This window comes from Phodopus roborovskii, unplaced genomic scaffold (assembly GCF_943737965.1).
Source record: "Phodopus roborovskii unplaced genomic scaffold, PHOROB, whole genome shotgun sequence".
In the NCBI taxonomy this organism is placed as follows: domain Eukaryota; kingdom Metazoa; phylum Chordata; class Mammalia; order Rodentia; family Cricetidae; genus Phodopus; species Phodopus roborovskii.
In genome coordinates this window covers 3,279,842-3,297,156 of record NW_026125264.1, presented here as the reverse complement: position 1 = coordinate 3,297,156, position 17,315 = coordinate 3,279,842, and the positions used below count along the sequence as shown (strand labels likewise).

Below are 17,315 nucleotides of genomic sequence, written 5' to 3'. Positions count from 1 at the left end.
CTCTCAGAGAGTTTGAAAGAATGAAATGAGACGCACTTACAGCAAGGTGTTCACGCTCTTGGGGCAGATTAAGAACGTAGTTTGTCGTTACCAGTGTGTCTTCTGTTGTTGTTTTGTTTGCTTGTTTTTAGAGATGTATAGCCCTGGAACTCCCTGTGTAGACCAGGCCAGTCTCTAGCTCACAGAGATCTGCTTGCCTCTACCTCCCAAATGCTGAACTAAAGGCAAGAACCACTGCTCTGAATATTCCTGTAACTGTAAAGATGTGAAAAATGTGTTACTTTTTTTTTCTCTTTGCTCTTTGTGGGGGGGGGGCACCACCCAGCTCCCAAATAAATAAACACGAAGACTTACTACTACTTATGAATGCCTGGTGTTAGCTTGGCTTATTTCTTGGCAGCTTTTCTTAAATCATCCATCTATCTTTTGCCTCTGGGCTTTTATCTTTATTCTATATACCCTTCTTTACCTCTTACTCTGTGACTTGCTGTGTAGCTGGATGGCTGGCCCTAACATCCTCTTCTCCCTCTTTTTCTTGCTCCCCAATCTTCTCTTCCCAGATTTCTCTTATTTATTCTCTCTGCCTGACAGCCCCACCCATCCTCTCTCCTGCCTTGCTATTGGTCTCTCAACTCTTTCTTAGACCAATCAGGTGGTTTAGACAGGCAAAGTAACACAGCTTCACAGAGTTAAACAAATGCAACAGAAAAGAACGCAGCACTCTTTACAATTAAAACACAGCATAAACACATGTAACACATCTTAAAAAATTTATATTTGTTTATCTTGTAGATTATTACTTTAACTATGTAAAGGTGTGTTGAATTTTTTTTTTTACATTCCATTTAACTAGGCAAAGATATGTTACACTTATTTATGTTGCCTTTGCTTAATGATGTAAAGGCATATTGCTGTTTTACCTTGCCAGCCTAATAAAAAGCTAAATGGCCAATAGCTAGGCAGGAGAGGGATAGTCAGGCTGGTGGGCAGAGAGAATAAATAGGAGGAGGACTCTAGGCTCAAGAGGAGAGAGAGAAAGAGAAGACATGCCTGGGGCCAGCCAGGCAGCCACCAGACAGACAGACACAGAGTAGGACAAATAGAAAGGAAAAAAAGGTAAAAAGTCCCTAGGCAAAATGTAGACGAAGAGAAATGGGTTACAATAAGTAGTAAGAGCTAGTGGGCAAGCTAAGATAAGGCTTAGCATTCATAACTAATAAGAAGTCTCTGTGTCATGATTTGGAAGCTGGTTGGTGGCCCAAAAGAAAGCCTGCTACATGTCACCTCACCTGGGTGTCCCTTAGTTTGTTTCATATTTTACATGTGAGTAGTTGCCTGCATATCTGTCAGTGTCCACTGCTCTTCAAGTGGACTTGAGTTTGGTTCCCAGTGCCCATGTCTAAAGGCTTACAACTGCCTGTAATTCCAGCTTCAGGGGATCCTATGTCCTCTTCTGGCCTCGTTGGGTCCCCGTGCACATTCACTAACACACAGGGACATATACATTAATAAAAAATGAATAAACATAGGGGCTGGACAGATGGCTCAGTGGTTAAAAACACTTCCTGCTCTTGCAGAGGACCCAGGTTTAGTTCCCAACACCCAGGTTGTGGCTTACAACCATCTAAAACTCCATTTCCAGGGGATCTGGCACCTTCTGATCTCTAAGAACACTAGGTGATACAGGCAAAACATCATACACACAAAATAGTAACATTAAAATTAAATCTTTTCTTTCTTTCTTTCTTTTTTTTTTTTTTTTTTTTTTTTTTTTTTTTTTTTTTTTTGTTTTGTTTTTCAAGATAGGGTTTTTCTGTGGCTTTGGAGGCTGTCCTGGAACTAGCTCTTGTAGACCAGGCTGGTCTAGAACTCAGAGATCTGCCTGCCTCTGCCTCCCAAGTGCTGGGATTAAAGGCATACCCTACCACTGCCAGCAATAAATCTTTTCTTAAAGGGAATGTGAAGAATTGGAACAAGCAATCATAGCAATGGTGATGGATATCGCTTATGTTTGAAGGATTTTGTTTGGCTGGTTTTTAGGTTTTGTGAGACTCAGGCCAGGCTGCCCTTGAAGCAAGGGTGACCTAGAACTCTTGTTTCTCCTGTCCCTATCTCCCAGCCAGTTAATGAAATTCTCATGAGTTCAATAACCTCGAGGATATGAACTTGAAAATGTTTATGATGACTGAGATATGGTGAAAATGGTCAAGATGAGCAAGATGTGTCAATACAGGCCTGTAATTTCAGCACAAAAGAGGTGGAGGCAGGAGAATCAGGAGTTCAAGGCCAGCCTCCTTTCACTAACACCAAGTCTGAGAGCAGCCTGGGTAAGATCTCAAAACAACCCAGAAAGCAAAGGCTAGGGAGATGACTCGGTTGCTAAAACACGTGTCACACAATCATGAGGACTCAGATACCCAGGACCATTGGGAAGCTGGGGGAGAGGCAGGAGAGCATCTGATAACCAGGTGTCTTACCAGGATGAGAGCGGTAGAAACAGGAGAGTCCCTGGATGCTCATGGGCCAGTTAGCCTGGTGACAGCAGTGGCAAACAACCCAGAGACTCTCTCTCAAATGAGTGGAAGGTGAGGACAGACATCCAAAGACCACACAAGTGCTGTGGCGTGGTTCCTGTACACAGCCACACAGTGATAAAAATAATAATAAAAACCCAGAAAACAAAATGTTGTGGGGCCACAGGAATGTCTCTGAGGGTAAAAACACTTGCAACCAAGTCCGATGACTTGAGTTTAATCCCCGGGACTCACATGGTTGAAATAGAGAACAGACTCCTGCAAGTTGTCCTCTGACCTCTACCTGCATGTTATAGCACACGTGCACACACACACACACACACACACACACACACACACACACACAGAGTCACTAAATAAAAAATGCAGCTTAAATGCTGGGTGTTGGTGGCATATGCGTTTTAATCCCAGCACTTGGGAGACAGAGGCAGGAGGATCTCTATGTGTTCGAGGCCAGCCTGGTCTACAAAGTGAGTTCCAGGACAAGCTCTAAATCAACATAGAGAAACCCTGTCTCAAAAACAACAACAACAACAAAAAGCAGCTTAATTTATACCACACATAAAAGCACACATCAGATCCTCTAATGCCCGTGCCCAAAGCCAGTCCTCTGATGTCATCTCATCTACTCAGGCTAAACAGAAACGTTTGTGCAGGACTGAGGAATGTCACCAGCTCTTTGTGCCTCTCCCTTTGCATGGGGAGAGCTTTTCCCTTCTCATGTGACCCCAATTTGGCTCCATGAATGCTTCAGCTAACACAATATGGCAGAAGTCATGTGTGTCAGCTCTGAAATTTTATAGGGGGTTAGTTTCCTTCCTGCCCCTCTTGGACCACTCATGTGTGAGAAGCTTCCAGGTCTCTTTTTGTTTCCAGTTCCCATACTAAGAATTCCAGTCACATGGAGTGACCTCATGTAGATGCCCCTCTTGACAGCCTAGACTCCTACCTCCCAGCTGGTACCAGCTACTGCACTGGGCAGTATCATGTGAGTAAGTCATCTTAGATATTCTAACCCTCACATGATACCACGTGATCACAAGGACCATCCAACCAAATCCTGAAAACCCACAGAATTTTAGCAGAGAGTAAAAAGGCTTTGTCTCCAGCTACTGGGTTTGTTAGAGAGCATTGAAAATATGAAGCCAGACAGTCTTGGGTGGGCTCATGCCTGTAACCCCAGCATTGAGGAAGCTAAGTTAAGATAATTAGTTTAGGGCTAGACTAGGGTACAAAGTGAGACCCTGTTTCAAGAAAAGAAAGAAAAACTAAAATAAAACCCAAGCCAGTAAATTCTGTGAGACCTTGAATCCAGGGTCCCTTATCTCTTTGGCCACATCTCTTACAGGTCCTTCACTCAAATGGAATCCCAACTACCTCGACTCCTCTCTGCTGCTTATATGGGCCAAGCACCCAGGCAGATCCTACCTCAGTTTTTTGGGGTCTTTGTGTACATGTGCTTCTCTTCCAGTGTCTCCTCTAATACAGGTATCTGCACAGATGGTGTCTTGCTTTCCTCAGATCTCTGCTTATATACTGCCTGAGCAAATGTTTCTATTTCTTTAAAGCAATGTTGAAGAGCAAAAAATGACCTCATAAATGCTAAATAAGTGCTGTCACTGAGTTCCAGCCCAACCCTCACAGGCCGATTTAATTTTTTGTACAAGCCAAGTTTGGTGACACAGGCCTGGAATTCTATCTACTAAGGAAGCTGAGGAGGCAGGCACAGTGGCTAGCAGAGGCAAGAGAATCTCTGTGGATTCTAGGCCAGCCAGGTCTACATAGTGAGTTCTAGGGCAGCCAGAGTTACATATTGACATCCTTTCTCTAAACAAACAGCTAAGGAGGTTGAGGCAGGAGAATGAAAAGCTCAGGGTTAGTCTGGGTTACAAAATGACTTCCCTGGGTAACTTAGTGACACCTTGTCTCAAAATCAATGGAGAAGGAGGGGGCAGTGGCTGGGGTGTAGTTTATTCTGCCCATATTCAGAAAGTCTCTGAAACTGACCAGATTGGTTAGGCCTTCTCCCTGCTAAAGTAAGCCATAAAACCTGAATCCCTCTCAACCAAGGGAAGCTGAGCTGCAAAGAAAACTCTGAGACTGGGACCAGCCGAGCTGCCTGGAAGAGGTTTAGACCAACTAAACTACACACAAGGACACTCTTCTTCAACCTGCTGAGCTGCCTGCAGGCTGTTCAGCTTCCAGGTTCCGAACATTGTGAGCTGTCACCCAGGCTGGGCTGGGCTTTGGTGATGTGGCTGTCTTGGAGTCATTTTTTCTTAAATTAACTTTTTTTATGTGCACTGGTGTGAAGGTATTAGATCACTTGCAACTGGAGTTACAGACCGGTGTGAGATGCCACATGAGTCCTGGGAATTGAACCCTTGTCCTCTGGAAGAGCAGCCAGTGCTCTTGACCACTGAGTCATCTTTCCAGCTCCTCTTGGATTCATTTCTGTTCCTGTAAGTCACCCCTGACTCATATTCTTGTAAGTAACTCCAAAAAGCCTCACAGTTCACCAAGCTGGACTTCTGTCACTTCTGTCTGTACTTCGGTCTGTCATGGGTTGCTATCTATAATGAGTACATGTGCCATGGGATAATCTTTTTGTACCCTGTGAAGACGTGTCATTGTGATTGGTTTAATAAACTGAATGGCCAATAGCTAGGCAGGAGAGAATAGGAGAGACTTCTGGGCACAGAGAGGAAATCATAGGGATGAATAGAGGCTCACAGGGGATTTTGACAGCAGACTGGGAACAAGACAGACATGCCATATTGAGGAAGGGTAAAAGCCACATAGAAGAACATAGATTAACAGAAGCAGGTTAATTGGAGTCATAAGAGCTAAGGGCCAAGCTTACATAATTAATAGGTCATCTCTTTGTCATTATTTGGGGGCTGGTGATCCAAAGAAAGTCTGACTACATAGATGTGTATGTTGCATCTCCCCAGGAAAAGTTTTGTCACACAATAGTTTCCCAGGACTACAAAGCAGAAGTATGTCTCAAGTAAGGAAAAGAAAAACAAGAAATACACACACATAGGCCTGCAAGCACACGCTTATCGGCCTAGCTACTGAGCAGGCTCAAGTGGGAGAATCACAAAATCAAGGCTGGCCTGGGTTATATAGCTAGTTTGATGGGGGTGGGGGGAGTTGGAGCAAGCTGGTTATCTAAACCACCCCAATTGTCAAGCTACAGGTTCAGCAAGAGACTGTGCCTTAATATGTAAAAAGCAACTGAGGAGGAGATCTGATGTCAACTTCAGTATTCCATATATTTTACACACACACACACACACACACACACACACACACACACACACAGAGTCCGGAGAGTAGTTCAGTTCAGTAATGGAGTGTTTACCTAGCAGGGCAAAGCCCTGGGTTGTATTCCCAACACCACAAAACAAAACAAAACTCAACCTAATGCTAAGCATAATTAAATCTATGGGTTCATCAAAAACACTCAGGGCAAAGATTAAGGAGATTGGCCTATAAATGGGTAACAAACCCACTTAAAAGGTTTCCTCTGTCTGAATTAAACCAATCTAGGTTCCAAATCAAAGTAAAAGGTGGGATTTTATAGACTTTGAGCAAAAACAAAAATCTCCTGTAAAATTTCCGAGATGGGTCAAATGATGCACGGCTGAGATCCCACCAGACACATGGCTTTGCTACTGCCTGCTCTTCCTGGCAGCTGCTATTAGGCTGAGGTCTAGGGTAAGAGAGCAAACCCTAAGGATGGGCTGAGAAGTATAGCCAGGCAGTGTGTGTCTACAGCTACTCAGGAGGCTAAGTGGAGAAATGGCTGGAGTCCAGGGGTTACAGACCTGCCTGATGATACCATGGCAGGAACACCCACCCAAAAGCTATTGCAGGTATATCTGTTAGTGTGTTTGATTTTTGGTCCTGGGAATGGAACTTGTGGCCTTGCAAATGCTAACCCCCTACCCTATTCCACGGGTTATAGTTTTAGTATATGAGACCAAATTGAATTCAATGATAAGAAACCAAAGTTGGGCTGGGAGGTGGCACATGCCTTTAATCACAGCACATGGGAGTCAGATCTCTGAGTTTGAGGCCAGTCTGGTCTACAGAGCAAGATCCAGGACAGCCAGGACTACACAGAGAACAAAACGAAACACAAAAACAAAAACAAAAGCAAAAAGGGAAACCAGACTTGGAGCAAGTGAGATGGCTCTGTGGGTAAAGGTTCCTGCAGGTAATCATGACGATCTTAGTTTAGTCCCTGGAACTCACATGGTGGGAGGAAAGACCCTCCCTCTTGTGGGTATTTGTACATTGTGTGAAGGTGTATTGCTGTGATTGGTGTAATAAAAAGCTGAATGGCCAACAGCTAGGCAGGAGGTATAGGTGGCCATAGAGAGAAAGTAGGAAGGGGAAGGAAGGGAGGGAGAAAAGAATCAGATGGGAGGTACGTGACAGAACATAGATTAATAGGAATGGGTTAATTTAAGTTGTAAGAACTAGTTAGGAACAAAGCTAAGGCCAAGCTTTCATAATTAATAATAAGTTTCCATGTCTTTATTTGGGAGCTGGGTGGCAGAACAAAAAAAGACTCATTACACCTCCCTCAGTCTGTCCTTGACCTCCACACATATGCCATAGCATGCACACATGCACATAAATAAAAAAATAACAATTAAGATAGAAAACTAAAGTTTCCTTTTGTTTGTTTGTTTTTACCAGGTGCATGCCTTTAATCCCAGTACTTGGGAGGCAGAGGCAAGTGGTTCTCTGTGAGTTCGAAGCCAGCCTGATCTACAGAGTGAGTTCTAGGACAGCCAGGGCTACACAGAGATATCCTGTTTCAGAAAAAAAACACAAAAAAAAAAAAAAGAAAGAAAGAAAGAAAAGAAGGACTAAGGAACCACACTGCCAAAGTAATCACAACATTGGCTAAAAAGCCCAAGACGTTAGTTTGTAGACCAGGAGTCATTTCTTTCTTCCTTTCTTTCTTTCTTTCTTTCTTTCTTTTTTTTTTTTATGTTTAGTATATATACAGTGGTCTGCCTGAATGTACAACTGAATGCCAGAAGAGGGCACCAGGTCTCATCATAGATGGTTGTGAGCCACCATGTGGTTGCTGGGAATTGAACTCAGGACCTCTGGAAGTGTTCTTAACCTCTGAGCCATCTCTCCGGCCCCCCAGGAGTAATTTCTTATCTGGGTTTTTTGGTTTTGTTTTTAGAAAAGACCATATGTGAGAAAAACCCTCTAAATGTAATCTTGAGAAAAGCAGTGTCATGCAAAAGGCCTAAAGAATGTCATGGGCCATATGGCCCACTGCTTGCCCCCCCAAAAAAAACTTCAGTAAAATCATCCTCAAGTTGACTTTCGAGTCCATTTTAAATTTCTGTTATTGGTTAGGTATAGTGGTACACTGATGGGAGATGTACAGTACACACCTTTAATCCCAGGACTTGGAAGGCAGAGACAGGTAGATCTCTTGAGTTCACTACCAGCTTGGCCTATACAGGGGCCCACAATTTTTTAATTTTTTTGGGGTGTGGCTTGTGTGCATATGTGTGGGCAAGCATGTGCATGTACATGTGTGGAGGTCAGTGGACATTAAAGTCCTTTCTTGTTGTCTACCTTGTAGGTCCCAGCGATGAAACTTGGGTCTTTAGGTTTGGTGGTCAGTGTCTTTATCAGCTGAACATCTCACCGGCCTGTAACATTTATGAAATTATTTGACTTAGTGTATGCATACCATGTACCATGGCATGTGTGTATGGGTCAAAGGACAACTCAGCAGTCATTTCTCTGGCTCTTTAATGGAAGGACTGAGGATGTAGCTCAGTCAGTAAGGGCTGGCTTGGTGTACATTATGCCCTGGGTTCCATCCTCAGGCATGGTTACACATGCCTTTAATTCCAGCACTTCATAGTAAAAGCAGGAGGGTCAAAAGTACAAGGTCATTCTCTGCTACATTAAGGTTGAGGCCAGCCTGGTGTATGCATATGATTGTCAGAAATGAACAAACAACAATAGAAGACAAAAGAAACATACAAAAAAAAAGGCAGAAACCCCACCAAAAAAAAAAAAAAAAAAAAAAAAACGATGTGTAACAGTGAAAAATAGTACTGACACTACAGAAAAATACAGTGAGCCAGGTCTATTAGCACAGGCCTGTAATCCCAGACATGACACTTTGGAGCTAATGCAGGAGGATCACAGGGCCAGCCTGGGCTACTTATTGACACCCTGTTTTTGTTTTTAAAGCATCAGCATCATTTTTTCATTACACTTATGTATTTAGTTTGTATCTCATGTGCCATGGTATGCATGGAGGTCAGAGGGCAGCTTACAGGATTTTTTTTTTTTATTCATCTCCCTCCCCCTCAATAAAACAGCATCATGAACCACAGAGTTGGCTCAGCAGATGAAGGCACTTGCCATGAAGGCCTGATGACATTAGATCCTCAGAACCCAGATAAAGGTGGCGAGAGAGAGCAGAATCTACAAGTTGCCTTCTGACCTCAGTATGCATGCCATGGCATGAGAACACACACATATACATACAAACACATACAAAAATAATAATCAATGCATACACAATAAATTGCACACATCCAAAAGGAAAAATGGTATGGCTGCTGAAGGCTGGATGTGGTGGTGTGCACATGTAATCCCAGCATTCATGAAGAGGCTGAGTTATACAGTGAGGCCAGCTCAAGTGGCGGACACTCAAGGTGGATAGTTTTGGGAGTTGTGCAACACAATGGCTGCATTTAATGCCACTAAGTTGTATTGAAAGACGGTTAAGATATTTTTGTTACATGTATTTTTACCAAGTTTGTAAGTTGTTGGTGCTTTAAAAAGATGACCCTAGGGTGCCCAATTGTCTGTAGGCAGGAAGCAAATGGAAAAGCCTTGCTGCCCACATTGCCTTCCAGTGGTGTCTCACTTGTTTCCTGCCCTGCAGAGTTGTCAGCTTCCCTCAGCAGTTCAGGATTCTCAGCCTATGAGGCACCAAGTGACATAATAAAACAGAGTAGCTGGGGATTTGAGGCGCCACCTACTTTGACTTTCTTCACTTACCTTGATTGATGTAATTACCTCATCTAAAGCAGAAGCCCCTTACAGCATGTCACTGTCACTGTCTTCTAGTCATTGTTTGCTTCCATCCACTTGAGTGCAAGCTGTGAGTCAGGACTATGACTTCTTCACTGATGAATCTTCCATATTTAAGACAGTGCCTGGTGCACTATGGGTATCATCAAAGTTTGCTGTGACAGGAGGTTGGAGAAACAACTTAATGGTTTAGAGCCATTGCTCTTCTTGAAGAGGACCAGTTTCCAGTAGCCACTCAGACCAGTTTCACTATCACTTCTAACTCCAGCTCCAAGGAATCTGATGGCCTCTTCTGGTCTCCATGGACACCAACATGCACATGCAAATACAAGAGCACACACACCCACACCCACAGACATATAAATAAAATGTATTTTTAAAAAAAAGTTTTTTTGAGACAGGGTTACACTGTGGGAGTAACTAGGTAGACCAGGCTGGCCTTGAACTCACAAAGGTCCACCTACCTCTGCCTCTTCAGTACTGGGATGAAAGGTGTGGCCCATTACCACCAGGCAAAATGTTATCTTAATAATATAAAATTAAAGTCTGTTGCAATATGAATAAGTTTTTCACTTTACTCAAACACACAAGAGGGAAAGCCTAGAGGAGCAGGTGACAGGTAAGCATGAGTTGACAAAAGAGCAGAGAGCTCAGATGGCTTTTTAAAGTGACTCAGCAAATGCTGCAGTGACCTCCATCCCAAGTCTCTTTCCATTCTGAATCTGTATCCTGTCTCTACAGAGACCCTTGGGCTCAGGTTTTCTGGAGCAGAAAGAAAAGAACTTGACATTTAGTTAAAAGGAGGCCAGAAACAACTAAGGGCCTGAAACCGGTTGCTTAGAAACCTCTAAGGATTGTGGAGAGTTGGCATTCACAGCTAGGCAACACAGAAGCAGCTAGATGGGCAGGTTTGCCAGCAAACACCTCTCCCTCCCTTTTACAGACAACTAGCGTGCCAGGCTGGATATACTCTTGGGAGACTTCTAGTCCAACCACCCAAGTGCACAGCTGGGAAACTCAAGTCTCCAACACCTTCAATAAGAGCAGTGGCAAATATGGCTGTGCATTGTCACCATAGAGTAAGTAGCAAGGTGTGACTGAGGCAGTCTGGAAGTAGAGCTAGTGACTGAGGACACGTTTACAAGGGTGAAGGCTCCGACTGCAAAAAGACCTTGAACTAAAGCCGAGAACTTGGGGACTGAACCCTGAGACCAGTGGGGAGTCTGTGGAGATTTTCAGCACTAAGCACTATCTATAACTTCCAAAGGCCCCTGGGCTGCAGTGTTGGAGACCTAGGATAAAATCCAAATACCTCAAGACCCTCCCTGCCTGTCAGTCCACCTCAACTGTCCATACCACATCCTGCAGCCAATTTCTGGGTCAGCCACTCCTGCTGGGCCCTCCCTTTATTGCTGCAGTTACTGCTCCCACTTAGTGTGCACAGGTATTTCACTATGCAGAATTTGGATAAGGCATAGCAGAGTGGCTCTCCTCAGTCTCGTGATGGTTGAGATTCCTGTCAGTACTCATGATTCTAGGCTGGAACTGTCCCCAAGTTTCTGTAATTGTACATCCAGGGTCAGGGCCGCAATCAGCAACTAAAGCTTCATCATGCTTCATCATGACAGCCTCAGTATTGGCATTTTGACATGCTAGCTCAGTGACATTACCCTGGAAACCCTCCTGCTACATCCCGTTCCTTATGTGGGATTGCAAAGGCCAGCCTGGATAAAAGGGGAAGCTCAAGGGAGACTCTCAGATCCTGTAGCCACACTCTAACACCAGCATCTACTGCAATTCCAGGTCACAGGTTCAGTGACCTGTGTACCCTGAATCCCTCAATCCATTTACTGTCATCAGGACAGCTTTTCTTTTTTTCTTTCTTTTTATTGGGGGTGGAGAGTTGCAGACAGGCTTTCTCTGTATTGCTTTGGAGCCTGTTCTGGAACTAGCTCTGTAGACCAGGCTGGCATTGAACTCACAGAGATCCACCTGCCTCTGCCTTCCGAGTACTAAGACTAAAGGTGTACGCCAACACCTGGTCATCAGAGTATTTTCAAGCCTGGGTTTGTTTATCTACTTCAAATCCATGAGCTCAGGGAAGACGATGGATGCTTTTTCACTTTTGGACACTAGGGACTAAGACTTGCTTGGCTAAAGCACACCCTTAAGAAATGTTGGGGCTAGGGGTAGAGTTCAGTTGTTAGAGTGCATGCCTATCATGAATCAAGTCTTGATTCAAGCCTCAACACCACATAAACCCAGCATGGTGGTCCATGCCTATAGTCCCAGCACAGGAGACCATCCTGGGCTAGCGTATGACTTTGTCCTAAAAAAGCAAAAGGGGAGCTGGGTGTGGTGACACATCCTTTAATCTGAGCACTCTGAAAAACAGAGTAGGCAGATAGCTCTGAGTTCAAATCCAGCCTGATCTGCATAGTGAGCTCCCAGCCATCCAATCTATAGACACCCTGACGCCAAAAAAAAAAAAAAAAAAAAAAAAGGCAAATGGGTGGGGGGTGGGAGGGAGATGACCTCAGAAATGCCATGGACATGGGTGTTCCCTAGAATTAAGTTCCTTCTCACCTGACCTCCAACCTGCTTTCTACTCCTCCTTCACTAGATGTCCCCAGAGTCCCAGAGCCCTCTTCAGCTCTGTCTGAAATGGAAGCTGCCTCTCTCACCACCTTCAGTGTAAGATACTGAGGTCTGCAGAGTAGAGAGGACAAGCCAAGTGTCCCAGCACCAGCACCTTTCCAGACCATGGCAAGGACACTCACCAAGCTCAAGTCTTTTGTGCCTTGACCCAGGTAGGATTGATAATGAGCTGCAGCTGCCTGGTGTCCAGGCTTAGAGGGACAGCCTCAGGGGGCTGCAGTGTTGAGTCTGGTGAAGCAAGCCACTTTGGCTTTGGGGGGTGGACAGTGGGGGGGGGTATCTTAGGAGTCCTAACTGCCACTGTTAAGTCAATGATCACATTCCCTTTGACAACTGTTACTCCTTCCACAGTAGGAAGCTCTTCCTGAAGCAGACACCAAGACGGAATTTGGGGTGTAAGACGTTTATTAGGACGAGCACCTGTGAAAAGAAGCAGGATCGGGCATGAAGAACTCAAACTGTAGGAGGCCTGGTGGGAGAAATGCCTGTCAGTCTGCCCCACCAGGGGGAAGGGTGTGGCCTTGGGGAAGCTGATGTCTGCCAGGGACTGACCTTGCTGGAGGGCACTCAGTCATCCTGTTCCCCATAGCCTAGGAAGCCTTCCTTGAACCAACTCGTTTGGCACATACCCTGCCCTCCTACCTTCTCAATGCTTACCACTTCACATAGATTTCCTCCCAGTTTGCTTCCAACCAGAAGCAGAAAAGATGCCCTTTTAAGACCCACACCCAGCCTTGGCTTATAGGAAAATGGGCTTTGTCTAAGTGTGGGCAGACAAATCAGGGGCCATTACAGAGGACCTAGGAGCACAGTTAGAACTTCATGAGAGGACTCCTGGCCTGTGGCCCCTGGGTCATGAGGTAAGCATCCACAGCAGGCCTGCATATGCCAGACCCCTGGGCTGATGCTCTTGTGAGGCAGCACTGGAGGACACATGTGAGGGTTATCTCAGTGTACTTCCCGACACAGCCGCTTGTGGGACCAAGTCAATTCTGCATGGCCCTCCAGCTTCCTACTCTATACATGAACCAATTTATGGAGCACACCACATTCAATGCTGCTCACTTCAAGCATGATTTCCCCCTGAAAATACCAATGTGAGTCTCACAAGACTCACAATGGATAGAGCAGTTCCTCATTAGAAAATCAAATGGACTCCCTTGGGTCAATCCAGCCTGCACACCTGTCTCACCTGACCTAAAGAGATTTAAAAGATATTTGCATGGGTTTTTATTTTGCAACTACAATGACTGGCTTCCTGCACTGTAGCTATTTGGCTACAATGGGCTACCACCCTTGCATTGTCCATGAAAGCAGTGCCCACCCCAGTTTGGCTTTCCCAGTTACAGTGCCTGGCAGGCTACTGTAAATACAGGTTTTCCCTCTTTAATGAAGGCAAGGATTCCTGAGATAAAGGGTAACAGAGGCCTCGAGAGACCCAGCTTTCCCTGCAGCGAGTGGCCCGTACTCTAGGCCCTTGAAGCTGACCAGGGGTGAGAAGCACACACATGCAGAACCACAGGGCGAGGTCGGGGCAAATACACTTTATTCAGTCCTGGCATCAGACTGGCGAGTCCTGCTGTGGGTGCCAGTGCCCCAGAGGAGGGATCCCCTCCTCTCAGCTACGAGACTAGTTCTCCAAAGACCACAGACAGTGACATCTCTTCACTCACATGACGTTTTCCGATTTTTTTCATTGTCTTTTTGTTACTTGTTTTCTTAAAAAAAAAAAAAAAAAGGAAAAACAAAAACCTCAAAAAGAAAAAGAAAAAAAAAAAAAGAAAGAAAAGAAAACATAAAGAGAAAGAGAGAAAGAGCGCAAGAAAGGCCCAGAGCCGGAGCACCAAGCTTTAAGGAGGCAGCTGGTGGCTTTGTCAGCGAAGGGAACGCGTGGGGCAGAGACCTGCAGAGACCCAGGGCAGGGGTCGAGGAGGACTCTGGGACCGTTTGTTCCTGAGATTTGTGTGTGTGTGAATGAGTGTGTGTGCGCCACCCAGAAGGTGAACACACGCCGGTGAGATACAGGTAGTGAAGGCAGAGGGGGATGGGGAGGCCGGAGGGGCGGGGCTCGAGCGGGAGACCAGTAGAGCAGAGTTGGCACCCGGGCAGGGCTCCGGAGGGCTACCTAATCTCAACACAGCTTCCTCCTAACTACAGCAGCGCCACCCCTATTCCTCACAAGGGAAGACCGAGGTGCAGAGCACCCACGTCCACTAGCTCAGCCCTGTCCCCAGACGCTCTGGTCTGGTCTCTCCTCAAGCCACTGTTTAGACATGGGCCTCATTCCTGCCACCCGTCTGCTGGTATGCCTGTCCTAAACCCTAGCAACGACGCGCTTCAGTTTCTCCCACTGAATACTGCAGCTGTGGTTGTTGAGACTGGATCTGAGTGATAGGAAGGGGCGATGGACTTAGGGAGGAGCCCAGGCAGAGAGGATGCCCTGAGCTGATAGGGCGCTTCCCGAGGAGGGGGAATTGAGGGGGCAGCAGGAACTCTGTCCCCAGACTGGTAGGTGTCTTGGTTCTGAGTTCTCTTGGACAATCCCATCCTGGATTTCCAGACAAAGACCAAATTCCCACTCGGGGAAAGGAAGTTTCCGGCGACCAAGATGGGCTGTAAAGGCAGTCACGCGGTGGAGGGTGGTGGTGGGCGTGGGTGACCCCATCATAGAAAAGGGGTTGACACTTGCAGAGTTTAGGGCTAGCTAGTTTCTATCTCTCCCTTTGAGTGCGCCTCCCATTAAGGCAGTAACGCCCCGTTGGGTCGAGAGGAAGCCACGGGCTCCGGGATCAAAGGATTTCTTAGGATCACTCTATATCAGCCCCTCCCTTTCGAAGTTAGCGACCGAGGCCTGCAGCTCAACTGGGACCAGCCCCCTCCAAGAAGCATCAAGCATGCGCAAGAAGGGGACGGTTCAAGCTGAGGGGTGGGGCCTCGAGATCCTGGGGGGAAAGGGAGGACGCCCTTCCCCCCCTCCAGGAGAGGAGGGGACTGGGAGGAGCGGCGGGCCGCCAGACCGCAGCGCCCCCTTAACCACCAAGGCAGGCCCGGGCGAGGGCGGAGTGATTCTGGAGCGAAGGGGCGTGCCGCCCGGCCACGAGGAGGGGCGTGTGCAAAGTGGGGGGGGAGGGGTTCAGGTATGTCGGGGAAACGAGGGGGGCTGGCTGCTGGTGGCTACGCGGGACAAGACTGGTTGGGGAGGGGCTTAGATGTCAGGAAGAAAGTGGAGGTTGGGCTGCCTTGGGGTGTGTCTGCGGGAGGGGTGTCTGGATCTGTGGGGGGGATGGGCACAACTAGGAGGGGGGAGGCTGCGCGGGAGATGGGGTGCCAGCCTCGGCCTCCGAGGGGCCCCAATACCTGATTCCTGTATGTAAACAGCTGGTTTGGGGGCGTGCGCGCCCCGCTGACGGTGGGCTCAGTAGGTGAAAACCAGGTCGGCGATACTAGACGGGCGCCAGTCCCCTGCGATCATCTCGGTAACCTCGGGGGTGCAGTAGTCCGGGAACTCGAAGTGTGATGTGCCCGAAGGGGGCAGCAGGTCCGGGTCGCGGTCCAGGGCGCTGCAGTCCAGGCCGGCGGGGACCGGGGGCATCCTGGACAGAAAGCCCAGCGGCTCCTCCCCCGACGCCACCGTCTCCTCTTCTCCCTCCTCTGCTGTAACAGCCTCCTCCTCCTCTTCCTCGGGTTCCTCGTCTTCCGACAGGGTCGGGGAGGCGGCGCTGGCGGCCGCCCCCTCGCCGGATGGCCCCTGCGCGCGCTCCGCGGGTCCGCGGGCGGCGCGCCCTGCCGGGACCATCCTCCACAGCTCGCGCCCGGGGGTCTCCAGCAGGCGCACTTCCAGCAGCTCCTCCTCTTCGTCCTCGTCGTCGTCCTCCGGCGCCGCCGCGCCGCCCCCCAGAGGCCCTCCCGTCGCTCGGCGGCTCCCGCGGCCCGGCAGCTGCGGCCCGGGTTTCAGCCGGCTGCCGCCACCGCCGCCTCCGGGGGGGCGGGGCCGCGCCTTGGCGGGCGCCCCCTTGCTCTTCTTGCGAGGCCGGTACTTGTAGTCCGGGTAGTCCGCCATGTGCTTGAGGCGCAGCCGCTCCGCCTCCCGTACGAACGGGATCTTCTCCGAGTCCTGAAGCAGCTGCCAGCGGCGGCCCAGGCGCTTGGAGATCTCAGCGTTGTGCATGTCGGGCCACTGGTCCATGATCTTCCGGCGCTCGTGTTGCGACCACACCATGAACGCGTTCATCGGCCGCTTGATGTGGCCGCTCGGGGTCTTGCACCAGCCGGGCTCGCGCGCCCCCTCGGCGGCCGGCCCGGGCCCCGGGGGCGGCGGCCCGCCGTCCCGCTTGGCCCGCGCGCCCCGCTGCTGCACCATCGCGCCGGGCCCGGGCCGCTAGACGCCGCCGGGGGCCGTCCGCATCCTCCGCGGCGGCGGTGGGGGAGGAGGCAGCGGCGACAGAGGGGCGGCCCCGCCCCGCGGCTGGGCCCGGCCCCCGCGAGCTGGGAGCGCGGCGCCCGGCGCTCGGGCCGTCTGTGCGGGGGGGGGGGAAGGTCAGGGGCGCGGGCTCAGGCGGGCTCGGCGCGTCCCCGCCGCCCCGGGCCAGGAGAGCTCCGCCGCGCGCCGCGCATTGTTTTGCGGAGCCGAAGACTCGAGCTTCGCAGGCCCCCGCGGGCTCCGGTCGCGGCCTGGCGCTCCTCCGCGGCCCCGCGCGCGCTTGCCCGCCCGCCGCCGCCTTCCAGTGTCTTTCTCCCCGCGCGGCCCCGAAGGCGCGCGCGCTCCCCTCCCCCTCGCCGTCTGCGGGCCGCTGCGGCGCGCGCGGGGCCGCCCCGTGTAAACACCGAGGTGCCCGCTCGGGCAGCGGCCGGGCCACGCCTCGCGCTAGGTGTCGCGTCATCCGTTGCTGGGCAGAGAACTAGGCATTTGCATCTCCCAATCGCTGGCTGCCTGGGCGGGGCGGTCTCGCGCTTGGGATGGGGGGCGGGAGGGGGGAGACGGATGAGGTCGGTTTCTTTTCTTAGGATGGGGGTTGGAGTGAA

The 17,315-nt window shown here is 49.1% G+C and overlaps 1 protein-coding gene across 1 annotated transcript; it reads right to left on the bottom strand.

The window, feature by feature from the left end:
- Positions 1–13,822: 13,822 nt before the first annotated feature.
- Sox12 (SRY-box transcription factor 12) lies at positions 13,823–16,776 on the bottom strand. Its single transcript, XM_051193353.1, has one exon. The coding sequence runs from the start codon at positions 16,651–16,653 to the stop codon at positions 15,709–15,711; it is 945 nt and encodes a 314-aa protein (XP_051049310.1). The 5' UTR covers positions 16,654–16,776; the 3' UTR covers positions 13,823–15,708.
- Positions 16,777–17,315: the final 539 nt, after the last annotated feature.

What these genes read in the sequence shown, in the direction of transcription:
- Sox12 (XM_051193353.1), bottom strand. Translation starts at nt 16,653, where the DNA reads ATGGTGCAGCAGCGGGGCGCGCGGGCCAAGCGGGACGGCGGGCCGCCG.